Source organism: Melospiza georgiana, chromosome 5 (assembly GCF_028018845.1).
Source record: "Melospiza georgiana isolate bMelGeo1 chromosome 5, bMelGeo1.pri, whole genome shotgun sequence".
NCBI classification, from domain to species: domain Eukaryota; kingdom Metazoa; phylum Chordata; class Aves; order Passeriformes; family Passerellidae; genus Melospiza; species Melospiza georgiana.
In genome coordinates this window covers 30,783,009-30,808,865 of record NC_080434.1, presented here as the reverse complement: position 1 = coordinate 30,808,865, position 25,857 = coordinate 30,783,009, and the positions used below count along the sequence as shown (strand labels likewise).

At 42.3% G+C, this 25,857-nt stretch overlaps 1 protein-coding gene across 8 annotated transcripts in view; it reads left to right on the top strand.

The window, feature by feature from the left end:
- Positions 1 to 20,152, top strand: part of WDFY3 (WD repeat and FYVE domain containing 3) — a 151,576-nt gene extending 131,424 nt beyond the window's left edge. For all 8 annotated transcript variants that reach the window (XM_058025323.1, XM_058025321.1, XM_058025320.1 and 5 more), the window contains 22 exons: positions 177 to 340; positions 1,123 to 1,271; positions 1,541 to 1,661; positions 2,000 to 2,085; positions 2,359 to 2,439; positions 2,840 to 2,894; positions 3,246 to 3,365; positions 4,057 to 4,174; positions 5,304 to 5,410; positions 5,938 to 6,091; positions 7,661 to 7,752; positions 8,079 to 8,291; positions 10,006 to 10,153; positions 10,967 to 11,121; positions 11,405 to 11,563; positions 12,854 to 13,033; positions 14,052 to 14,234; positions 14,863 to 14,959; positions 15,988 to 16,317; positions 16,510 to 16,621; positions 16,953 to 17,150; positions 17,666 to 20,152. In XM_058025323.1, the coding sequence (XP_057881306.1) occupies positions 177 to 340; positions 1,123 to 1,271; positions 1,541 to 1,661; positions 2,000 to 2,085; positions 2,359 to 2,439; positions 2,840 to 2,894; positions 3,246 to 3,365; positions 4,057 to 4,174; positions 5,304 to 5,410; positions 5,938 to 6,091; positions 7,661 to 7,752; positions 8,079 to 8,291; positions 10,006 to 10,153; positions 10,967 to 11,121; positions 11,405 to 11,563; positions 12,854 to 13,033; positions 14,052 to 14,234; positions 14,863 to 14,959; positions 15,988 to 16,317; positions 16,510 to 16,621; positions 16,953 to 17,150; positions 17,666 to 17,786 (3,143 nt within the window). In that variant the 3' untranslated portion in view covers positions 17,787 to 20,152. The remainder of the gene's footprint in view (positions 1 to 176; positions 341 to 1,122; positions 1,272 to 1,540; positions 1,662 to 1,999; positions 2,086 to 2,358; positions 2,440 to 2,839; positions 2,895 to 3,245; positions 3,366 to 4,056; positions 4,175 to 5,303; positions 5,411 to 5,937; positions 6,092 to 7,660; positions 7,753 to 8,078; positions 8,292 to 10,005; positions 10,154 to 10,966; positions 11,122 to 11,404; positions 11,564 to 12,853; positions 13,034 to 14,051; positions 14,235 to 14,862; positions 14,960 to 15,987; positions 16,318 to 16,509; positions 16,622 to 16,952; positions 17,151 to 17,665) is intronic.
- The last annotated feature ends 5,705 nt before the right edge of the window (positions 20,153 to 25,857 follow it).

Below are 25,857 nucleotides of genomic sequence, written 5' to 3'. Positions count from 1 at the left end.
GTTAGATGGTTTGCTTTGTCATCCCCTCATGCACTGGCATTTAGACAAGTATAAGTCCTGCAGGACTCTTGTTTTTCTCTCTTGGCATTGGGTCAGTAATTTAAAAGATTAGAGGTCTGTGAAGTTATTTTTTTTATGTCTCTTTATGACATTTATCTGTCTCTGCTCTTTTCCAGGCCTGGTGAAGCCTCCCCTGAAACGATCTCGCTCTGCTCCTGATGGAGGAGATGATGAGAACCAGGACCAGTCACAGGATCAAATTGTTGAGGGGAGTTCAATTGATGAAGAGGAGAGAACTGACAATACAACTTTGCTTCGACTGCTTGAAGAAGGAGAGAAGGTACTGTTTCAAACACACTAAGAATTTAATGTATTGGAATTTCTTCATTATGTGTCCCAGACATTAATAAATGTCCTATATATCTTCCTTGGTCTGTACATTTCATCAGCTTCTTCCTTAAAATGTGTACTTTGTGTGCCTGACCCTAAAAATGCTGTACTGGAAACATTTTGGTTTTGTTTTTTTTTTTTTTTTGTTTACCTTCTGCCTGCAAGGGAAAAATTCACCTGCCCTGAAATGAAGGCTATGAGCTATCCCATGCTAGGTTTATTGTCCTGTCAACTTAATGATCAGGATAGAAAACAAACATTGAAAATGTAAGCACTGAATTTAGCCCACTGTTCCTAATTAATTGTCGCCTTCATTAGAATGTGAAGCCTTGATAAAGTAGTATTTTATACCCAAGATCAGTGGTGATTTACCATACTGTGTATTTGGTATTTCAGGCTTTGTCTGTCTGAAGTATACTGTTAAATAGCATTGTGATCTATTAGACCTGATCACTAACCTGAGTAGGCTGCAGGTTCTAAAATAGGTTCAGGCAGTGTAGTGCAAGTGGATAAACTGGTAAATAGATACATTTATATCATACCAATGAGGCTTTATCCAACTTCCTCCCCAGTTACTAGTCACTAGCATTAGGTCTGATTACAGGAGAGACTGACAGGATTTTTGCTGTATGTGCAAGTGATACTGCAGTGTCTGAGACTTGTTCTAACAGAGCAGTGGTCTGAGCCTGTGCTCCTTAACCTGCTTTCCCTAAGCATCTGCTTTCCTCATAGATCCAGCACATGTACCGCTGTGCTCGGGTTCAGGGCCTTGACACCAGCGAGGGGCTGCTTCTCTTTGGGAAAGAGCACTTCTACGTCATCGATGGGTTTACCATGACAGCCACCAGGGAGATACGGGATATTGAGACGCTGCCTCCAAAGTGAGTACATTCCTAGAGTTTCCTTGATCCTTAGAAGCTGAACAAGAAGTATTCAATGAGGTTTTTGAGGAGTCAATTCCAAGATAATGTAAGATGCTGGAAGACCTCGGCGTACTGAGCTATTTGTAGTATGGTATATTGTGAAAATATGTTATCAACTGTTTCTGTAACTGGAGTCTCATACTAAATTATTGAATAATTCTTTTCCAAGAAGAAAATTTCTCTTCTTTTTAATCACTTCACTCAGGCCTGTTTACGTTCCTTTACAGGATGCATGAGCCAATCATACCTAGGGGAGCAAGGCAAGGTCCAAGTCAACTCAAAAGAACTTGCAGCATTTTCGCATATGAAGATATCAAGGAGGTGCACAAAAGGAGATATCTTTTGCAGGTAACTTGGACACCATATTTGGAGTGTTTTGATGATGTCATTTTTAGAAATGAAAATCAATACATAACTGAAGAATATTTGGAAAGAGAAGCTATTGACTATGTTGAAATTGAAGCATTTAGATTGGGCATCCTTGTTGCAGCTTACCCAGATTTAGTTTATTGGGCATGTTAGTCAATGTCAGTCATCCAAAAATAAAACATTTGGTTGCACTAAGCAAAGTCTGCTTCACTGTAATTTAGTGCCACATATAGCATGACTAAACTGGTCTGTGCCTGGCCTTCAGAGGTGACAAGAAAATAAGTTATTATTGACATGGATTTGTCCTCTGTTTTCAGCCAATTGCAATTGAAGTTTTCTCAGGAGATGGACGGAACTATCTTCTAGCTTTCCAGAAAGGGGTTAGAAACAAAGTTTATCAAAGGTAATGTAAAATAAATTAGAGTATTTAACATGAATGTTTGCAAATACCTATGTGGAGGATTTGTTTGGTGCCTGCTAGCACCTTACTGCTGCAGGAAAGAGCCACTAGAAGGCACTACATGCCTTCAGTGAGAAGAGGCTCCTGCAATTTGTTTGAGATGTTGTGGCGCTGCTCAAAAGGAAGTCTGTAACTGTACAAAATGCATGCTGCTTTTCAGGAGATGACATCCAGAAGGCAGAAACACTAATCATATTCTTTTAACTGCTGCTGCAGGTTTTTGGCTGTGGTGCCATCTCTGACCGACAGCTCGGAGTCAGTGTCTGGGCAGAGACCAAACACCAGCGTGGAGCAAGGGTAGGTGATTCTGTTCCTCACAACCTCTGTGGCTCATCAATTTCCAATAAATTATGCTTGCATTGATATCATGATTATCTGGAGAATATCAGAATTAACGTTATCAGTATACTGATACATTCTGAAAGGTATTGGAGTGCTGAAGCCATCAGATTTATTCAAGTTGTTAAAAATATTTTCCTCATCAGCCACCACTTGCAATGAATTGCATAATTAACATGCTATTTAATTTTTACAGTGTATTTTAGAATTCTAATAAAAGATACTGCAAAAGGAAAAGATACGTTCTTCTAATGGTTGCAATTTATAACTTTTAATGTTGAAATTTTGGGTTGTCTTGTGAAAATGTAACCCAGTTCTTACTGCAAACTCAAGAAATTCACTTTCTTCTTCCCGCTAGGTCTGGCTTGCTTAGCACTTTAGTGGGAGAAAAATCTGTTACTCAAAGATGGGAGGTAAGTATGAAAATGCTGGGGTATTATTTGTATTAAATTCCACATTTTGTAATGATACATAAATAATCAATGCACATAAGTTTCATCCTCTTATTCTAACAGGTGGAACATACCATTGTAGAAAGTGTATATCAGCATTTAATTTTTAATATTTTGTGGTATCATCATCAAATAGGAAATGGTTCTATTGTTGAATTGCAGGGGGAGGGCTGTAGTAAAAGTAGAGTGAGCATTGCAATATTGAAGTAAGTTTTTATGTTTGGGGAGGGCTGCACATTGACAGTCTGGCCGGTTGACATTTGATTGTTGTAAAGTGAAAACTTTACTGTGCTGGTATCTGTCTGTCTTAAGAGAGGAGAAATCAGTAACTTCCAGTACCTGATGCACTTGAACACCCTGGCTGGCAGATCCTACAACGACCTCATGCAGTACCCTGTCTTCCCCTGGATCCTTGCAGACTATGACTCAGAGGTAAATACAACATCTTGTCAGCCTTGATAGTGATCTTGTATAAGTTGAACATTTCTATTGTGTTTCTCCCACTTCTCAACAGAGGGGTATTAGAGAATCTTGGCTGGGCTGGTTTTACAGATGTTGTTGGCCTGTGCACAGGTGAGGGGTGGGATCCAGATAGAGACATTTGCCCCTCTACCTTGCAGCAGTTCCTGTAAATGTCTGCATTCGCTTTGAACTGTGTATCCTGAAGTATGCTAAACCCACAGAGAAGGTATCCTTGTTCAGAAGACTGTGATAAGGGCTACTATGAAATCTGGCCCCACGGTGAAAGAATGTGCTTTTGAAAAAGATGAAACATCCTATTGATGCTTTTGTGGACAGCCATTGCCACCAACCAGACCATTACTTAAAATATTGTTTGGGGACTTGTTGAGTATTTGTGGAAAAATTAGGGGGAACTGGGGACAGGATCAGAGGAGCAGGGCAGAAGTTGTGCAGAGCCCAGATGGGATTGCAGATAAAACACGCTGGCTGTCTTGGATCACACTGAAGGACTGTTTTAAGCATATCCAACATTGCACTTGCTGTGTCTGTAGAAAGCAGGGATAACAGCCTTAAGAGGTAGGTGGTGTTAACTGTGGAAATCAGCAGTTTTCAAAGGATGTGTTTTGGTTTTATAAAATCGTTGTCTGATTTATTTTTAAAGGAACTGGATCTTACAAATCCCAAAACATTCAGAAACCTGGCCAAACCAATGGGAGCTCAAACAGAGGACAGGTTAGCCCAGTACAAGAAGCGATACAAGGATTGGGAGGATCCCAATGGTAAGTAATAATCCATCCTGCAGAAAGAACAGAGGAACATGTGCCTGTCATCATAGGAAGGACTCATGGATGTTTTTATAATGTGGGTAAAGAGATTTGGATATGGATGTGCAGAACTCTACCATGGGTTTTTTTGTGACCATCCAACAAAGTCTAAATTAGAACAAATAGACATTGACTTTCTTTCTTTGTTGTTTTAATTCTAAATAACACCTTTGTTTATATGTAAAAACAAAGATAGGACAGTGGCACGTTTAGATGAGTTTAATATTATATATATATGGGCAGGCACATGAAGCACACAACCAGCTGTGTCTGCTAACACAGTTTGATTGCTGCTGCATGAAGATTAGTAATACAAAGACTGCAAATGCTTCTGCATTAGCAGTATTCTAGTTTTTTCATTTCTAATCTTAAAGTGTGATTTTTGACTAAGGAACCAGCAGCTTCTTAACTAAAAAACCCTCAGAATGAGATTCAGTTAAGTTACCTAGTCATGATTTTAGAGCTAGCTTATATTTTGAAAATAAAACTTTGTGTTTGGCAAGAAAAGTTTTCTTGTGTGCTTTCATTGAAGATAGATGCCTGTTTAACTACTGCAGTGCTGTTCTGTGTCAAACAGCAGCAGGTGGCAAAGACATTCATTTTTAGAGACAAATCAGTAGTTTCTAAGTGTGCTTGTGCAGACATTTTGCCAGGAAATTAAGAAAGTAAAAGCTGTACAAAATCTGTAGGCAACAGTTCTGATACATATTTCTGCCCAAGATTTTAAATCCATAGTAAAAAATAACACCAAAAATTAAAAAAGAAAAACTTTTTAGAAATGTTTCTTCAGTAGAAATCACTGTAGTTGCCCTGCAATATTTCAATTAGTTAAAACAAAAAATGAGTGACCATTCTGTACTGCTTTGCAGAACCCTAATGAATTAGGGCTACTGTATTGCAGCCAAACTCAAGTGACAAAACATAAAGCTTTCAGATATCTGAGAATGAAAATTACAAATTCCAGCTCTGAAAGTGTCCAAGGCCACAGAGTAATTAAAATGCAGTGTTAATTTTTTTTTCCATTAGTACTGATTCTGTCATCTAATGACTTTATTTCTCTATGTTTATGATTTTTAATCTGCAGGGGAAACCCCAGCTTATCACTATGGGACTCACTATTCCTCAGCCATGATTGTGGCTTCCTATCTTGTCCGGATGGAGCCTTTTACTCAGATTTTCTTACGGTTACAGGTAAAAACACACTTCAGGTTTCTTGCCTGCTCTTATTTCAGACATGACTGGGAAATAAGATCAGTCAGCTTTGTTTTCATCAAATATCATGGAAGAAACACCTTTTAGCAGAGTTCTTATTGCCTGGAAGGTTTTTGATATGTCTTTTTAAATGATGTGATGGAATTCACCTTTTTTTTTCCCCTTGTAGTTTGAACATTTTCCTAAATTTACACAAAACAAAGTAGCAGCAGACAAAAACCAAAATGAGTTCTACTGTGAAAAATATTTTGCTGTTTCTCTGAAAGAGACTAGATTTGAAATCAGACAGATGAGACTTTTCCTTAAGTTCTCTATATGTGTATCTATATTTTCTGTTATCATGTACCTGAAAGTAACACAGCTGATTAGATTGGTTGCATTAAAAAAAGAAACATGCTATGTTCTAGTGTCTTGATTTGGCAGAGGATGTTCTGATTTGCCTTCCTGGCAAAGCTGCCATGCTGAGGGATGCTGTGACAGTGACATGCCACTCTCTGTGCCCCCAGGGCGGGCACTTCGACCTGGCTGACCGCATGTTCCACAGCGTGCGCGAGGCCTGGTACTCTGCCTCCAAGCACAACATGGCCGACGTGAAGGAGCTCATCCCAGAGTTCTTCTACCTCCCCGAGTTCCTGCTCAACTCCAACAATTTTGATCTAGGTAGGCAAAAAGAGCTTGATAGCAGCACTGTGGGTGGGAGAACAGAGCCAGACAGACTTCAGGTATTTTCTCAAGCTGTGAGTGTTCATTGTAAGCAGTTTAATACAAAGTGTCTTCTGAGAATTGCAGAACTAGTCCCTGAAAAGGCTTTTGTTTGGAGTGGTGTATTTTTGTCCCTTTGGGCTTTTTTACCAGTTCAAAATGCACAGATAATAATAAACTTAGAATTTCTCTGCTTTGCATTTTTCTCCTTGTAACCTATTCCATGATGGTGTTCACGATCTTTGTTGTTTATTTTTTGAAGCTTCTCAAAATCTGTTTGACAAATCTTCGCTTTTAGAACTTCATTTGAAAATATTCCTAAAGGTTTTTCGAATTGTCACAGCAGTTGTGACAGTGATTATTCAGCAGGAGTCATGTAGGAGACCTGTTTGTTGGAGATGAATGTTACTTATTATATGTCACTCTTAACACTGGTGTTAAGCTCTCATATTCTGAGCTCTGTGCTGTGAATCTGTTACCAACAATAAAGATTAATCAAATCATAGGTTTTAGTGGCCTGCAAGCCTTTATTCAAAATCTATTGTAGCAGATTGGAAACACAACTTTACAAAAAAAGAAAAGCAAAACTCAAAGAACACTTTGCAATACCTCTTCCATCAATATTTTACACTAAAGAATATGAGTGTTACTGAAAAAATGTTGAGCTCTTGTCAACTTATCTTTGTATCTGATAATTTTAGACTGTAACCATTGGAAATTCTTCATTGAGCATTTGGACCAACAGTAGAAAGGGCTCTTTTAGGAGCAATTGTCAAACACTGAAGTAATTTGTAGTGATCCTGCTTCCCATCCTCTCACCTGAAAAGAAAGGAAGATTTGAAGTTTGGTGATGCAAGTAAAGTTTCTCTTGGAGTGTTGCACTTATTTTTTGTGTGCCCCTGTAAAGTTGGAAATTTGTAGGTGTTCCTCTGAGTTAATAGGAAGTGTGGAATTGTCTCTTGACAGCAAGTGACAGAACAAGAATATAACTGAGGAGTTTTACCAAATATATTTTTGTTGATCACAACGTGCCACTGTTTGATGTCCAGAGTGAGAAGGGGGCTGTCCAGGACAGAGTGAATGTATTGTGCCCAGGCCATGGTAACATCAGGGAATTGCCAGTATCCTTGGTCATGGAGCTTGTGAGGCATGCCAGTTAGCTCTGCACTGCTAGGAAATGAGTGTTTGGCTGCACATCACAGGAGTACGGGCTGTTCTCAGCAGTAAAATGACAATTTCATTCTATGATGAAATGCTGTTTTCCTCTTCAGAAGCCTTAGTGAGGAGTATTTGGATTCTTTCTCCTGAAAGCAATCTTACATGAACAACTGAGGCAAAAGTTTTCATGTTTTATTGCCTGACATTTAAAACCACAATAGTATTTTAAAGAAAAGACTGAAATGGCTTCCTTTATACATATGTGAACTTTGATTTTTTCTTTTTTTTTCCCTTTTTTTTCACCTTTCCTGTTGCCGTTCAATTTCAGTGCTTCTGTCCAAATTTTTTCCTTCTTTTTCTTTTTATTAGGTTGTAAACAAAATGGGACTAAACTTGGTGATGTAATACTCCCTCCATGGGCAAAAGGAGATCCTCGTGAGTTTATCAGAGTCCATCGGGAGGTAATTTGAATTTTCATGGTGACAGTAGAATGTGTGTTGGGACTTCCCACTGCACTTTTATCTGTGCTCAATTTGTGCAGTCACAGGCCAGTCTGTGAGTTCAGGGTTGGTGTCTGATTGTTGCCAAGGTCTGTAGGACCAGTGTTTCCTCTCCTTCCTTTTTGGCTACAGAGTACTTTGAGGCCAGATTTGCTTCAATAAAAAGCTTTGTCAAAATGTGACAAAAATATGTCAAATCATGTTCTGCATTTCTTCTTGTGGCAAGTGTAGTAAATTCAATCAGTGAGCAATTCAACTCATTTTAATGCATGTCTTCTGAATTTCAGGCTCTGGAATGTGACTTTGTGAGTGCTCACCTGCATGAGTGGATTGACTTGATCTTTGGCTATAAACAGCAGGGCCCTGCTGCAGTAGAAGCTGTAAATGTCTTTCACCATCTCTTCTATGAGGGACAAGTGGACATATATAACATCAATGATCCTTTAAAAGAGACAGCTACCATAGGATTCATTAATAACTTTGGACAGATACCAAAGCAGGTATACCCTTTGTAGAATTCTTATTTTCCAGTTAACACTCAAATTTAAATGTGTTAATATGAAACAGGAAGGTGTTTTAGGAGTGAAACTTCTTGGGAGTATTTTTTTCCTAAATATTCTTCCAGTGAAGCAAAGTCATTTATGTTTCCATCATAAATTGAACAAAGATGGACTTTGGGCTTTACTTGTGAGGTTAGAAATGTCTTTTTTCCCCTTTACATCCTTAAAATAAAGGCATGGTGAATTATAGCTCAACTCTTAAAATCAGCATTAAAAAAACCCAGAAGTGTGTTCCTGCTGCTGAGTCGTAGGGGAGGAATGAAAGTGCAACCTCAAAGTAATGCCCAGTGCTAAGGTATTTGAAGTTACCCTGTAATAAAACAATTTCTATAATAACTTCTTCTTTTTTTTTATCCTAGTCTCATGAGTGATTCCCTCTTGTAGGACAGCCATAGTTAAGAAGATGTAAAGACCAGGTTTTGGTGCAGCTTTAAAGTTTGTGTTCTCTTTAAGAGACTACATTAAATAATTCAATGTAATATTAAATCTGGGGGTTCAGGTTTGGGGGGAGTCTCGGTGTTGGTGGTTTTGATTTGGGTTTTTTATTGGGCATTTCTTTGGAGTCTTTTGCTATCCAGTGAAAATCTTAAATGTCTTTGGTAACTATTTCCAATCCTAGATCTGGTGGAAACTGCAGATACCTTCAGCAATTGGCTGGGAGCTCAAGCCATGTGTTGGAAACTCTAAACTCAACTCTCAGCACATAATGTTTCAGGACAGCCACACAATATTTCCTGTGGCAACCCATTTAGAGCTATCTGTCTCTCACTGCTTGGAAGGAAGGCTAAGAACTGCTTATCTGTCTTCTGTCACTTTTCTCCTTTCCCTTCCTCGCTCTCTCTCAATAATCTAATTATGTAGTGGCTGTAGGTTTTCTCCTCTTATGTAATAACCAATCCCTCTGCTGTGATAATAATCAGACGTGGCCCAGCTAAAGCCAGATGGACAGACAGGGACTGGGGCAGAGGACAGGGCAGTAGAGAGCACTGCAGCTGAGTCCAGAGCTCTGCCTGCATCCTCAGATGCCTGTTAGGTACAAAGCTGTGGTGAAATCTACCAGGAATTGCATGATGCTTTGCTGGAGGAAATAGACTGCAGTAAACTTGGGAAACTCAAAACTTCCTTAAGGCTTTGTTGACGGTGAGTGCTCTTGGAGCACATTTTTATGTAACTGTAGAGTCTTGCTGTTTCCCTCTGTTATTTCCTATGGGGGATCCAGGGCAGGCTCTCTCAGTGACATGGCTGCTGTGCATTTTTGCACTCCTTTCCTGCACAATGTAACATGCATCTTCTTTGTCCCACCTCTTCCACTAGTAACATGCCTGGCAGTTTGGGTTTAAATTTTAAAAAGTTATGATGTAAAACATTGCAGAGCTGGTGGTATGTTTGGAAGAGGGCTCTCACAGACTCCATGAGGGTACCAAGATGCCACGGACTGACGGGGCAGAGCAACTTTGCTCCTTGTTGGTTTTTGTATTTTTTAAGGTTTTTGAAATGTTCATCATGAGTTATTAGTGAATACTGAGAGCAGTAAAGCATTTGCTTACCTGCAGAATTTTTAGAAGATATATTGGACAGATTTATGATCTTTTTAAACTAGTGCCCTTGTAAACCTGTAATTTTTGATGGTCATTAGTTTCTTGATGAATTTCAGCTCTTCAAAAAACCCCACCCACCAAAGCGTGTTAGAAGCCGTCTGAACGGAGAGGCTGTGGGAACCTCTGTGCCCCCTGGTTCCACAGGTGACAAGATCTTTTTCCATCATTTGGACAACCTGCGGCCATCTCTTGCCCCAGTGAAAGGTAAACTTTGAACTCACAGTAGTTATTGCTCTTTCTTTGCCCAAGCATTCAGAGTTTCAGCAAGATTGTACTTTTCCATCTTTTTCTTACTTCTAATATTCTTACTGCCCGTAGTTTTGTGAGAGAGACAAATTCAAAATATCCTAATGCTGTACAACTATGTTCTTAGCTACTTTAAAGGATCTTGGGAAACACTACAGCTGCACAGTTTAATATGACATTTTTTAAATAGAGGGATAAAATGGAGCCCAAGCACCTCTTTATAAGTTTGAATTTAATGAACAACATGCAGAGTACGTTGTTTCTGGGCCTGTGATAGCCTCTGTTTTTGTGATTTTCACAGCAAAAGGATTATTTATCACAGTGCCAAGAAATACTAAGGAATGTTGGCAGGAAAGTATGGTGTTGGTAGCAGCACTGAGACAAAAGAAAGTGTTTTTTTACTTCAAATCTGACATTGGACTGAACAAAACTTAATTGTCTGCAAGGCAGGTAAATGCTGTACAGGGATTTCTTTCCTAGCTGAGTAAAGCAATCTGTGGCTCCCTGCTGTAAGGAGAGAAGACATGCTATTAAATGGGGCATAGCAGAGCTTAGAGAGAAGACTAAGTCAGGAAATTAGAAAGCACTAATCTATATTTGGCTCTGCATTTGTTAGGAATGGAGCAAAAGTTGCCATCACTGCAGCTGATGCAAAGAATGTAAAAATAGCCACTAAAGAGACCTTGCTTTGGAAGAGCAGCAGGTACTTAAAGGGATCTGATAGTATTTGTCTCTCCCAGCAATAAAACATAACCCCATCTTCTCTTCCAGAGCTCAAGGAGCCTGTGGGGCAGATCGTGTGTACTGATAAAGGCATTCTGGCAGTAGAACAGAACAAAGTTCTCATCCCACCCACCTGGAATAAAACATTTGCCTGGGGCTATGCAGACCTCAGCTGCAGACTGGGTACCTATGAATCAGACAAGGTTTGTAATCTGAACTTTGTTCCAGCAATCAGTACTCAATAGTGAAAAAAACATAACAATGGACATTTATTTCACACATGAATGAAATAATCTTCTGCTGCATCAGGTTTTTTTGCTCTCTCTTGAGGGTCTTCACCAGGATGTTGACAGAATAATATTAACTCATAATAGTTTTTTACCAGGTCTTAGTGACCTAATGAGTGCAAGGTGGCAGCCAGGTTTATATTTTTTATCCTACCAAGTACTAGTTCTGTAAGTAATTCTTTGTGTTCTGTATTTTTAGGCTGTGATTGTTTATGAATGCTTGTCAGAATGGGGTCAGATCCTGTGTGCCATTTGCCCCAACCCCAAACTAGTTATCACTGGAGGAACAAGCACAGCAGTGTGTGTGTGGGAAATGGGTGTCTCCAAAGAAAAAGCTAAAGCCCTCACACTGAAACAGGTAAAATGGAATAAAGCTGTAAAGTAATGTTATAAGATCAAAGTAATTGTGTAATGGGTTTGCTCACCTTTGAAACCATGAGTCCAGCAGATCCGCAGAGAATGGAGTAGTTGAGATGGTGATCTGCATTGAAAGTGGGCAAAATGCATCTTTAAAATTGCACTGTTTTTGAGAATAGTGGGTCACAAGGAGCCTTCTGGAGATAAAGGGAATTTGATAGTGATGTTAACAAAATGATGCAGGTGAGTTTGTGAAATGATCTGCCTTGTAGTATTACGTGTAATGCCCCCAACTACAAACTGTGTCAGGAAGGACATAAAAGGAGGCTGCCTTAAAGGTTAATTTTCCGCTTTAAAAAAAAAAAATTAATTACTTTTATTATAGCACTTTTTAATCTAAAACAAGCACTCATGCTTTAAAGTCAGCTGCAGCTAAGTGCAAAGTAAGTTTTGTGTGTTTACTAAGGAAAAAACAAACCCAACAAATGTAGCCAAAAAAATCCAACCACAACTAAGTCCATATATTCTAGCAGCTGTGTATCATTGTTAGAGGTTCCATTAGCCTCTTCATAGAAGGACTGCTTTTTAGAGGAAGTCTTTTCCTCAAATTTATGAAAAGAAATTTAGAGAATTATGTAGTAACTTCCCTTGTACAGTAATCAACTGTCCAAAACTGCTTTTCTGAACTGTACATGATAAAACACTGTATCTTAAATTTTGGGGCAGCGTTTTTGAATACCTTTACTGCATTCAGTGAGTTTTATTTTAACTGAGTAAGGTGCAGTAATCTGACTGTATTTCAGACTCTTTCCAATAGATTAAGCCTAAAATGTAAAAGTAGGGCCTAATATGAGTAGATGCTCATAGTTTTCTTCTCCTTCCAACGGACTTTGTTTTTTGGCTGCAACTGTTTCATGTCTTTTTTTGTCTTCTCCTAGTCATCAGCAGTTACTGTAGGAGGCAGAATGTCATTTCAGGTGCAGCCTGGAACACTTTCTGACCTTATAAACAAGTGGTGCTGATGCAGAATGGGGTTTTCTTCAGTGGAAGGATCTGTAACATTAGACTCTTGAAATTTTGTTCTGTCAGAGCTCTTTTTAAACTGAAAAAAATATTACTTTTACCATTTTTAGTTATAGAAATAGTTATCAACTGAAGACTTATAAAGTGGCTGCATCTTCTGATGGGACATTCTGGTTAGGTTATCTGAATCTTTCAGGTAAGAGGCTTTGATGTGGAATTTTTTGCTCTCTCCTGATTCCCACTTTTGCTCCTGACTTGTGTTTTGCAGGCACTGCTGGGTCACACTGACACTGTAACGTGCCTAACAGCATCGCTGGCGTATCACATCATTGTGAGCGGGTCCCGGGATCGCACCTGCATCATCTGGGACCTGAACAAGCTCTCCTTCCTCACACAGCTCCGGGGGCACAGGGCTCCCATTTCAGCACTCTGCATAAATGAATTAACGGTGAGAGCCAAACCCTGTCCACCAGGCTGCAGTGGGAACACTAGCGACAGTTGGAAATCATTAAACCAAAGGAAAAAAGCCACTGGGCTCTCCTGTTAATTTGGCAGAACTTGTATAACTCATCTGAAAACTGATTAACAACTGGTTTAGGAATAATTTGTGTCATTTGTCTAGAGCCATACGTGGGTGCATTCCATGCAGAGTGGCTTGAGCTCATAGGTTATTTATTAACACTGCTGCAAGCACTGCTAGTGTGACATTCCAAGTGAGATGCCAGATCTGCCACAGGAACCAAGAAGAGCTTTTGATGCACGACCTTGGTCGGCTTCTCTTGTCTTAAGCTGAATTTAAAGGAAACAGGGGGATACCTTGGGTGACAGTGCAGTGCCAGTTGTAGTGGAAACAGATGTATCCTAAAAGCTTCTGTCCCTGGTGGTCCTGTGAGTTACAAGTCACCATTTATCCAGCTCCCATGCTTGGCCATCAAGGCTGGATGGACCCTGTTGCAGCTGGAGCAGATGCAGTGGTAGAAATCAAGACAAGAGAGGGCTGTAATGCAAGCAGGGGGTAGCAAGTACAGTTTATTAGCTGTTGGTGGTCTGGCTGTAGTGCTGCCAGTGCTTTAGCCTGCAGCTCCTGTTTCCCTCTGCACTAGTTTGGACTGTTCCCAGTAAGGAAGCAAATGAAATTTAAGGTGATACATATTTGTGAAAAAGAGCAGTGTGAACATGAACAGTCTGTGGAAACTGGAAATACTAAAAATAGGCTGTTGGATTGTTATGCTATGAAAAGCGGAGGAATTGGTGAACTCATTCTATGCTGTAAATAGAACAAATTGGTGGTTATTAAGTGTGGTTTTCTAGGTCCTAAAGGCTTCTTCAGCTGGCCAGACGCCCCTTGAATAGAACTTCCTGAAAAGTGCCAGCAACTTGACTTATAAATGAGCTTGACTTATATTTTTGCTGAAGAACACCTGCAGCTTTGTATTGAAATCTGGAGGTGTTATTTGTCTTTGCAGGGAGACATTGTATCGTGTGCTGGCACTTACATCCACGTGTGGAGCATTAATGGCAGCCCTACTGCAAGTGTAAACACCTTCACTGGCCGAAGCCAGCAAATTATGTGTTGTTTTGTGTCAGAGATGAATGAGTGGGACACCCAGAATGTCATTGTCACGGGGCATTCGGATGGAGTTGTCCGGGTAAGTACCAGGAGTCACTGCCTGGAAAATAAAGCTTGTGCCTTGCTGGTGGTAGTATTTAGAAAAGTCATGCCTGTCCAGGAGAACACAGTGTCCTGACCAGGAACAAAAGCAGTCCTGCTTTACTTGGGAATTTCATCTGAACACTTCTTTCTCCTTTTTGGTGCCCCAGTTGGGATGTGGTAACCAGCAATAGTCAGCAGAGCATGCATTTTCCTTCCTGCTCTGTTTTGGTCACCAGCTTTCATACCTGGAGACTATTGCTTTGGTTCGCCATTTTAATTTCACACACCTTGAGACAATTCATTTTGCTTGGCTAGAAAGAAAAGAGAAACTTAGTGTCATCTCTGATCACTACATGTCTAGCCCTGCCTGCAGTACTTTTGTGTGCAGCTTTAACCAGAGTCTGCTGGTCAGACAGCTGTGTGGAGTGGATTCAGGCATGAACACAGATGTCCTCTTATAGTTTCTAGTCCTCAAAAACAGAGTTAAGTATGGAGATGTCACCCGCCTTGCATGCTACCATTGTGAATACACAGTTCTACTAAGCCATTTTAACTCTTCAAGTAGCTCAGGAAAAAGGCAAGAGTTCAGTAAGTGCCACTCTGCTTATCCCCTGTCCCTCCAGTTCTGGCGGATGGAGTTTTTGCAAGTGCCAGAAACACCAGCTCCAGAGCCTGTGGAGATGCTGGAAATGCAAGAGGACTGTCAGGATGCTCAAATAGGTATGTCTCCTGACAAGTGTTTGGTATTTCCCTGTTCTATCTGATCTTTGCTACAGGGAGGTCAAGTCCTGTGGTTATACAGTGCAGAATGGAATGATGGAGGTTTTATCTCAAAAGGCAGTAGATACACAGTGGCACAATGAACAGAGCATCTGAGTTCTGTGTTCACCACCTTACTTAAGGTAGTTTCATATTGCTACATGTAAGAAAAAATGTTCCTATCATAGCTTTTTGTTCTGTGAAGGTGGAACTTCTCTCTGTTTGTTTTGGCTGTTGGCACGCTCAGTGGATTGTCCAAAAGCTAGATATATTTTAGTGTGAAATGGAATTATAGCATAGCAGCCAAGTTGAATCTACTGATGGAACAGCTTAAACAAGACAAGCAATGATTTCCCTTTCCACTCTTGGAAGAGTTTGCTCCGTGCCTTATGACTGTTTCTTTTAGCCATCTCCTGCACTCTTCATGTTGAAGGTATGATCTGGATTTGGATCTGAATGTCATTTTTACTCATAAGTAATTATTATATAAATACAGCTTTTGGATATTTTCAGTGTCACTTGGAGTATAAATGTCTTTGTTAATTGCTCTCTTGTATTAACAAGTCCTATTATTAACAAGTCTGCATCATATTTTTCAGTCAGTTTCAGCATAGCTGACTGTGCTTACTTGTGTAAGTTTTGCTGAAAGGTTTTGCCAACTTGAGTGTTTCTTAAGTGTTTGCTCCTTTTGTCTATCATAGCCTTCCTCAGAGGGACTGTTGTAGGAAGTAGCTTCAGCTAAGGTGTGTCATTCTCTGGCAAAACAGAAAAAAGTGCAAAAAAAATGCAAAAATATGAATGGTGTGATTCCTGGCAGGAGCTGAATCTCTGAAAAGGCTCTGAGATGCCTGCAATGCCTGCATGCACTGTCTCTCTCTCAGCAGTTGGTGCCCATTGGGTTTCAGGCAGTGGAGCAGCAGAGCAAGGAGAAAGCTCAGGCCATGGCCAGGTTCACTAACAGTGCCTTGTTCCCTGCTGTGCCCATCCAGGGCAGGAAGCCCATGAGGAGGACAGCAGTGACTCCGAGGCAGACGATGCCTGCATAGGCCAGGACACCAAAGTGCAGGAGAGCCAGAGCCAGCCAGGCAGCACCAGCCACAGGCCCCGGTCATCGTCAGCCAGGGCAGCAGCAGCGTGGTCAGCAGACAGCGGCTCCGATGACTCCAGGCGTTGGTCAGACCAGCTCAGCTTGGATGAGAAGGATGGATTTATCTTTGTCAATTATTCGGAGGGACAAGCAAAAATGCATCCCCATGCTCAGGTTAACCACCCCCACCCCAGCTATGCTGAAGCACGGCACTACAGCAAGCTCAAACCAGGTAAAAGAAACCATGCACAGCCCTCAGTTTTATTCCTAAGTGAAATGTTATAGAAAAAGAGAAACTTCAATCTCTGAGGGAGATTTTGTTCGTACTACAAAGTTGCAGTTACAGGTGTGTTGGGGGAGGAGGGAACAAAAATGAGAATGAGCAAATTTACTTTATCCCCTCCCACTTCCCACTCCTTTGTAGGATACAGATGGGAGCGTCAGCTGGTGTTCAGAAGCAAGCTAACTATGCACACGGCATTTGATCGCAAGGACAACGCACACCCAGCAGAAATCACTGCGCTCGGCATCTCCAAGTGAGTAGCTCACACTTGAGCACTTCAAACAGTTTTGGCTGTTGTCAGCAGGAAGAGGTGCCATTGTTCATAACTCTGTTCTGTGGTGCTTCTGTTTGGGGCAGCCTTCTTCAAGAACTGAGATAAAAACACTAGAGAGGGAGAGCTGTTCAGCTGCACTGTGTTACACAGAGTGTTGCAGATCCATCTCTCAGTTAGAGCAGGGCAGTTGGGTTAGTCACCACACCAGTGCTTTACCATTTTAGATTCTCTGACATTTAAAATCGGCCATCGATGCTTGTGTGTTACTGTGCCAGAGCTGTTGCAGGAATGCTTTTGCTTTCCCTTGCAGGGATCACAGCAGGATCCTGATCGGGGACGGCCGGGGCAGGGTGTTCAGCTGGTCAGTGAGCGATCAGCCGGGCCGGTCCGCGGCCGACCACTGGGTGAAGGATGAGGGTGGCGACAGCTGCTCGGGCTGCACCGTGCGCTTCTCCCTCACCGAGAGGCGGCACCACTGCAGGAACTGTGGACAGCTCTTCTGCCAGAAGTAAGCAGCCAACAGCCTCCTTTGGGCTCTTTTCCACACAGGATTTTAGGTGGGGCAAAGCTGTGACATACCACAGAACTCTTGTGAAAGACTGAGGCTGCCTAAACTGTGTGCAGGATGGCGAGGATGCTGATTTAGGGGCCGCTAGCTGGTAGCCTCAGACAAAATGTATGACATAAAGGGTGTGTGTGAGCTCTCCTCTCACCCACAAACTGAAGTGCAAGTCTCATCTCTGATCCCCTGGGTCAGAGATGATATTTCTAGTTTTATCTGTCTGAGTCTAAACTGGTGACAGCAGCTGCTGTTGAGCTGTCACACAGTTTCATTGCGTTGAGTCTGTGGTGATCATTTGAGTTAAATTCTGCTTCTGCCACACTGCATTGCATCTCTATGTTAAGGTGAGTTAGGACAGTTTTCTGGTGTTTGAAGTCATGGTGATAATTCCCAGAGCTCAATAGAAAATGGGTAGAAATGGAGAGGACCTGCGTTCAGTGATGGTTCTTTATTCTCCACAGGTGCAGCCGGTTTCAGTCAGAAATCAAACGGCTGAAGATCTCATCACCGGTCAGAGTGTGCCAGAACTGCTTCTACAACCTGCAGCACGAGCGGGGCTCAGAGGAGGGGCCCAGAAATTGATGGGGTCTGGCAAACCTCATCCAGCCCCGCTGTCACTCCAGGAACCAGTGAGAGCATCAGAAGGAATTGGAATATTGTCTGTTTACACTTATGTTTATACTGCATTCTAAGCACTAAGAGTAAAAAGGGATCATTGCATTGGTTTGTGCTGACAGAAGGCAGACAAGGCGAACAACATAAGGAGAAGAGCAAGGCCTAGGAAGACATGGTTAATAACCACAAATCCAACAGAACTGGCAGCCCCTAAGCCCATGCTGAGGTGGCTGTCACAAAAATCCTCGTTTATCGTAAACACCCCTTCTTGTCTTGTTTTTGTAGAGTTAGTCATCTTAACTGGGGGGAGGGAGGGCAAGGCTTTTTAGAAGATAGTTGTAAATCTGCCTTCTTCGCAAGCAACTGTGTATATTGTAAATAGATATAACGGCCTTTTTATCTAAATATGAACTTAACTGCCTGTTACATGGGACTACAGATTAACCACTGTACTTTGTGTGGCATCTTTATCTCATCTATCAATTTAAATACGAATGTTTAAAAAAAAAAAAAAAAAAACAGAAAACTCAAAGGCATTATGTGTATTTCTGTTAAAAATCCAATCTGTGCATGTTTGTTCTTTCAGTTGCCCACAGTATCTTAATTTAAGTGAGGCTATTCATAGAATTACACAGATTTTTTCAAAAGAAAACATTTTTGAGAATAGGAACTTGGAGTATTTTATTCTAGCTGTAAGATAACCAGGAACTAAATTGTACACTTGTGTTGCATTTTATACCAAACTATTTACCACCTCAGTGTTGTTCATATTTAATAAGGCCTCTTTTATACATATGTCAGAGCTGCAGTTTTGTTAATTACTTACTGTTCATTAGCAGCTGATTCATGCAGTGCAAGAACCAGCTTTTACCTTCTTTAGTCAATAGCAATTGGCTTTTGCATATAGGTACAGAATTAATTCCTTGTGCATAAAATTGAACTGCTGTTGTCCCCTTGCTTCTCTGCAAAAAACCTTTTTGTAACAACAGGCATTGCTCTAAAGCAGAGTGGTCTTGGTCATGTCAGAAATGCTCCTCGGAGCTCTCTTTGTCTTTCAGCACACACCATCAGCTTGAGGACAGCAGTAGATTTCCATTATGGTTTTTAAGTTTCAATATGAATTTAATTGCAGTATTTTTTTACTACTCTGTCATTTATTTTGCACTACATGTGGGATGAAGTAGAGACACTGATATCTGCTGGGATTGGAGCACGTGCATTGGGGTAGGCCCATGGACCTAATTTCTGCATGAGGTCTTGCCAGTGGGTTTTTGTTTGGGTAGAGGGAGGGCAGCAGGCAGGCTGGTGGTCAGTTTGTTTTTGTTTTTTAACATATGTGTATATATTTTGTAAATGGGTGACAAACTGATCTAGAGCTAGGTATATTCACAATGGATTCTTTTAAATAGAGGTAAGGATATGACGCAGACCAACAGAAGACAGGTGGCTCTGGCAGTACTTGAGTGAATGTTGTCACTCAAAGGGATGAGATTATCCTTCACTTGGAATGACTTGGGCAGGCTCTGGCCCAGGGACAGCAAATCCTTAAAACCAGCATTGTTGTTGGAATTGCACCATCAGAAATTCCAGGCCCCCTCTGTTGGGGTGAGCTCCTTCCAGAGGGTCCCTGGCGCTGTGGGGGCACCCCTGTCTTCTCTTGAGTTGAGCTTTTAGCAGTGAATAATTTGTTAATTCTGACCACTTACTATTTACCCTGGTATCACATGTTTATGCACTGAAGGTTAAATATGTATTTTGATACTTGTTTCTTTATTATGTATGTGCTGGTCTGTAAAATGAGATCTATTCCTGTTTTGGTATGTATACTAGGTCCCCAAATGAACAGAAAGGCTTCTCTAGAGCCTTGCACACTGTTGAGTAAATGCAGGTTTGTTGAGCTTAGCTGACCCAAATTTTGGATCCAAAGAGTGATGGTCAAGTAGCCACACTGACTCCTGGCTACCTGGCAGATTTGACCCTAAAAACAGGAAGAGGTCCTCGGTAAGCATGTGCAGAGCACTGGAATTTCTGTGTTCAGCCGTTCTCTCTAACGTTGCCTTCACCCTTCCCAAAATGATGCAAAACCAGCATAGTTCAGAAGACAGGCTAGTGGCCTTAACGTTTTCTGTTTGAAGAAAAGGCTGTTTTAACAACTCTAAATGCCTTTGAGTCCACAGTTTTTCTCCCCTTGCCTCCAGATTTCCAAATCACCCCCAAATTTAAGGAAGCCTTCTTTTCTGTGGACTGCAGCTTGTACAGCCACGTGGTTAAGCCCTAATAAAAGCAAGGCTGTGACAGCAGCACTGATGAGGTCCAGCCCTGAGGCCAGGCCAGGGCCCGAGGACGGCGCTGTCGGCCGCAGTTGTGTCGTACGGGTGTTGTTCCGCGCCTGCGGCGCTGGCAGCGCGCTGAGGAAATCCTCATTCCTTACAAATTCTGCAGTGTGCAGGTAGGCCCAGTTTACATTTTGCAAGCAAACCACCACAGCCCTCTGACTTAATGCTGTTCCCAAAAAAACACGTTTTTGCTTGTTGGAGGCGGAGGGGGACAAACACACCTGCTCGTATTCCCTCTGGCAGCTGGTGCTGTGGGCAACTGTGGTGTTCACGTGGGAGTGGGGTTTTTTTCCATTTCATTCGAGCTTCTAATGCAAATACTTGCTTTGTTTTCCATGTAAAAATCTGTTGAGCAAAAATATACTCATTTACACTAACATTAGTAGACTGTATTCTCTGCAAGTACCTCACATGTCTTCTCCTGCCTTGTTCTTTGTAGTAAACTTATCCATGTACTCCTAACATTCGTGTGTAGTGTGCAACTGTAATGTCATGCTTTTGAGAGGGGTTGGCTGCCTCCAGCCAACATTCATGAGTTCAATAGCAAAACACTTTAGATAAGTTATTTTGCACTTTCTTATGTATAAAATTGGTAGAAACTTATATTTGCTTTGTATCATTAAAGACTCCTTTTGTTTCAGTAAATGAACTGTGTATAAAATACTTATGCAGTTAAAACTGTTTTTAGAAAGTATTTTTAATTTCAGCAAGTTTGGTTACTTGTTGCATGACTATTAACACAGCTGACTTTTTGTGTCAGTGCAATGTATATTTTTTTTGTCCTGTTATTAACTTGTAAACCCTAGTTAAATGGCCATTTATTTGTACAGCATCAGGAGTAAATTGAAGATAACTGGCTAAGACTGGAGTGTGGAATTTTGTACTATATTGCAGAATCCAGTATCTGTTTTTTGGTGGTTACGTAAAAGGCCTGACGATTTACTATCTAGTGTGCAATCTGTGATATCTGAATGTTCATTGTATATTTGTCTCCAATGCAAAAAGGTAGAGTAACACAATTACAACAATACATGATTAAATGCAATAGTTCAGGTACTGAAGTATTTTTTTTTCATTTCAAATAAATACCTGCTATTTACCACCAAAAAGCTGGTTTGCATTTGTTGGAAAGACAAATCATTTGCAGTTGAATAAACATTTTTAACTCGGGAGCAATAGCTAATGAGTAACATTTTTCTGTGTCATCATGAGAAGTAAGTTCCTATTACTGGTCATATTTTTGCTTTCTGAGTGTGAGTATGCCCGTCCATGTTGGTGCAGCATGAAATCAGGTGCATTAGTTTGTTCTTTTTTGCTTTAAATTGTAGAGTGTGAATTCAGCAGAATGTGGAATCCCCTGATACCATAGAGGTTTTCCCACCTAGGCTGATAGAGAGGACTTGGTGAAAGAGAAGACAAGATGCTCTGCAGCACTACTGCCAGTCTACATCAGATTGCCTCCCCCGTTGGCCAGCTGACACTGCCCACCCCAGTTATTCATCCCTCATCCCCCTTACAGCTTGCTGCCCTTTGCCTGCCCTGTGCCCTCAGGTCATTGGTCACTGAGCTCACACTTAAGTGTCCACAATGTCCCTCGTGGTCCCTTGCTTTGCCATGTCTTGGTTATATAGGCTGGTAATGTCCATTTTCCATATGTTCAAGTATTTCACACTTGGCCATTTCCACATTTTAAATCTTGCCACACACTGAAAAAAAACCCCAAAACCACTTTCTCTTCAACAGTTTTGGGGGAGTTACTGTGTTCAGCAGCTGCAGACACATGACAGCTGCAGCCTGAGTGTCCCTCTGCTGCCAGGGAGCAGGTCATGGATGAATGTCACCAAAGCTCTGAGCCAGGTAACCGTACCAACTCTGGGCTGTGGGGTCTGGCATTGCCTCCCACTCTTTCTGGGGAGAGATTTCCTGCTAACAGCAGCTCCAGGCTGCTCTGTGCAGCTGGGTCAATTACTATATGCAATATTTCAAGCTCATTTTCCGGGCATGGTGGAGAGCAGCAGTGCCAGGAACAAGCATTGGGAAGTGGTGGAGCTCACGATCCTGATGGACCTTTTTACTGGGAAAGTGCAGTCCCAGCCCTGTAGATCCCAACAGGCATCAGCTGGGCCAGCAGCCAGTTTGGGAGTGAAATGAGGCACTTGTTGAGTGGCAGGGCAGCTCCTTGCAAGTGCCCCAGCCTTTGGCTCTGGCTCCACCACAGTTCCTGCCAGGTGGAAGCACTGCCTGGGACCAGGCTTTCCATTTAGCAGGTAAAACCAAATTTGTGGCCAATTTGCTGTGACCAAATTGCCTTTCATGACAGGTGCAGTAACTCAGTTCAGAAAGGTGAGGCTGAGCTGCTTTCCAGGCTCAGTGTTCTGTATAAAATGTATGAGTGTTTTTAAGGAATTCCTGGCAGTGGGACACATCTCTCTCCATGTCAGGATACAGATTTGATTCAGTAGTGAAGTGTAGGGAGGAGGGAGGGGTAAGCAAGCCCAGGAACAGGGCTGATGTGCTGGGAGCCAAATCCTGCCCTTTCTTCCTGGAGAAGAGTTGTGTGGCACTGCGATGAATGTGGGCCTGGCCCCACAAAAAAGGGCAATTTGTAAGGAATGGCACCAAAACTCGGTCATGGATGAACCTGAATGCAATCCCCTGGTGCCGGAGCCGGGCAGGAGCAGACAAGGCCTGGGTGGGAGCGTTTGCCCAGCCCGCGCTGAGGGGGGGGAGCTGCAGCGAGGCTCTGCCCAGCAGCGGTGATGAAAATCCCGTGCGGGTGAGGGGCGGGACATGGTGCTCACACGAGCTCTGGGAAGAGTTCCCAGCCCTTCCCAGGCGCAGCCTCTGAGGCTTTAAGCTGTCCTAAAAGCTTGGCTGCTCTGCCCAGACCATCTTGAAGCTGGGGAGGGAAACCACCGTGGTACTGCTGGTGCTTCGCTGCCCTCTTCTCACAAAGCAGCTGCTCGCAGGGATGCTCATTGCGGGATAAATGCTCCAGCTGCAGAGAAACCTGGGAGCCATTTCCCAAGTCCTGTGGAAGGGCAGAGCTGGCCAGCAGGTTTTCCAGCACACCACCCAAGCTCTCCAAATTTACCCATGTGAGCAGCGATTACAAGACTGCCATGGGATATGTGCATATATCCAAGAGCTGATCCAGCTCCAAACTGAGCTGAGATGTGGATTGGCAACAAAGGAGAGCAGAAAAGGACTCTGCTCCTAAAAAGAAATGCTGGAGCTTAGGTGTAGGCAGCTAAGGCCTCATTGAAGTCAAGGCTGCTGCCTTCAAGGGAGAGAGAGTTGAATAGGTTTGAGCCCAACTGTGAAAAGCTGTATTAACTAAAAATACCAGTGATCTCAGGGCTACTTTGAGTTAAAAGCCTTGGCTCTTACTTTTTCCTTATAGTTTCTTCAAGTGTAACAGAGCAGCTTTGAATTCATGCAGCAGCAAAACTGTGTTCCTGCAGAGGCCCAATTTGTTTACTTGCCCTGTGTCACAGGCTGGCATTGCTCACCGTGACAGCCACCAGGCAGACAGAAATAGCAAGTTGGAACATTACATCCTGGTGCAGCACAGCCCAGAGGTCCTTTGCACAGGAGGTGCTTTGCACTGGTTATCACTGGGAGAGTGTCTTTGTAGCCAGAGCCTTGGTTATCAGAAGCTTTTTATGGCAAGGATGAGGCCCAGGGCTGACAGGACAGCTGTGACACAGCTGGAGAAGCTGCAGCTTTTCTGGTTGTTGGCAATGCGGTGGTGGAAGAAAAATCCATTTGTAATGACACAGCTTCTAGAAGCCAATTCTTTATTGAAAGATCTGGTAAGCATTCCAGTACAGACTTAGCTGCTCTACTGTAGCTTTGAGTTTATGAAGATGAAAAAACATTTTTAAAGAAAAAAAAAAAAAAGCAACATGGGCACCTCTATAAAATTTCATAGTAGATGAAATTCAAACACTAATTACACCAAAGATAAACATCAAACCACAGAAATTACACACAGCCCCAAGGCAAAGCATGTATACATGTGCACAATTGCACTTAAGTCTGTAAGAAAGTTATGACAGGCACCACTGCCCAAGCACTCCATATCCCAGGTCGAGAGGGCACCTGATGGGTATCTCTGCATTCAGAACAGCAGTTTGGAACCAAGGAATGCCCAGAGTGTTCTTGTACTGCACATTTGTCTTCTTGGGTGAGTGAGCAATGACCTGGCCATGCCCAACTGGAGGTTTTTTTAAATAAATTATTATTAAACCAGTTTCACTCATAGCTATTGTTTTGTGCTTCTCCCTTAGCCAAGAATCCCAATGTCTCTGACCACTGTGTATCCACCACCTGGGACAGAAAATGTGGCTCATGGAATCCTGATCCCAGGGAACGCAGCAGAAATCCTGCGGTGAGTCTAAGCTCCTCTCAGTTTCCACATATGTAAAAAGCAGTGATGTTGCTGATTTCTCTCCACACCCCCATTTTCAGATGCTCCAGGATTATTCTCCAGCCCTAAGTGTTTCAGCCCAAAGGGACTAAATGTCATGAAGGCCTATATTCAGTTAATTACTGTATCTCTGCCCCACTTCAGTCTCCTGTGCTACGTTCATCATCCAGAGAGACCAGCTCTCCTAAATCCAGGCTGCAAATGACTTTTTGGGAGTTCCCTCTTTAAAGCATGAAACCCCCATCTTTGCAAGTGGCGGGGAGACTGAAGTTGGAAATCCATTTGCAGCCTCAACACCTCTCCTGGTAAATCCAGCAACATGATGCCACCCCCGTGCCTTCCATATCCTCACAGTAAAAATGAATACTTAGCTGGACAGCATTTTTGCCTTTCTGCACCCACAGCCCACCCTCCTACAGTGGCTGTACAGAGATTCCACTGCTCCAGGGGCCATGTTCAGGCAGGAAAACATTCATACCAAATCCATTGCATTTCAGAATCCATCCCCTAAAAAGTAGAAAAAAGTGAACATTTTTTACAGCTTGCTCAGGAGATCACCCCTAATGTTTGGTTCAGTCTGTCATAAACAAAAATACTCTTTTCGTTGTAACCTCAGATGCACAACAAAGACAGTGAGCTAGAGAGCAAACATTCCATTTTGTTTCATTCAAAGTGTGACATCCTTCACGGTCCTGAATAATAAACCTCTCTGGCAGGCAGCTGTGGTTTTAGAACAATTTGCTCTCTGTCCTCAAGCTGAAGGAGCTCTGCTGTGCAGGAGGATCCTGCCAGTCCCTGGGGGGGTACAGTGGAGCTGTTGCTTGCAGAGCTGCCTTGGGCTGCAGGAGGCCTAGTGACCAGACGGAAAACCTAAAGTGTTCATTGGGCCTGGCTGGGATGGAGCTCCTCTCCCCACAGCACCCTCACAATGCTGGGCTGTGTATTGGCACCTGAAAAGGGGCTGGTAACACTCTTTATTAATTATCTTTATCTTGACCAGGTTCTGGGGTCTTTTCATTTTATTTTCTGCCTCCGGACCCCATTTTGCTGTGAGGGGGAGTGATAAGAGCAGCTTGGGCAGCTGATGTTCAGCCAAGGTTCATCTTCCATGGTCCTTTTTGGCACCTAACAAGGGGCACAGACAATGGCAGCTTTGTATGCAGTGTGTTATTGCTGCAGCAGCCACAAGCTCCTGTGGGAGTCAGGGAGTTTGCTGGCTGCACTGCTTATCCTCTATAAGGCTGAAGCTGGGAATGTGTTTGTACAAACA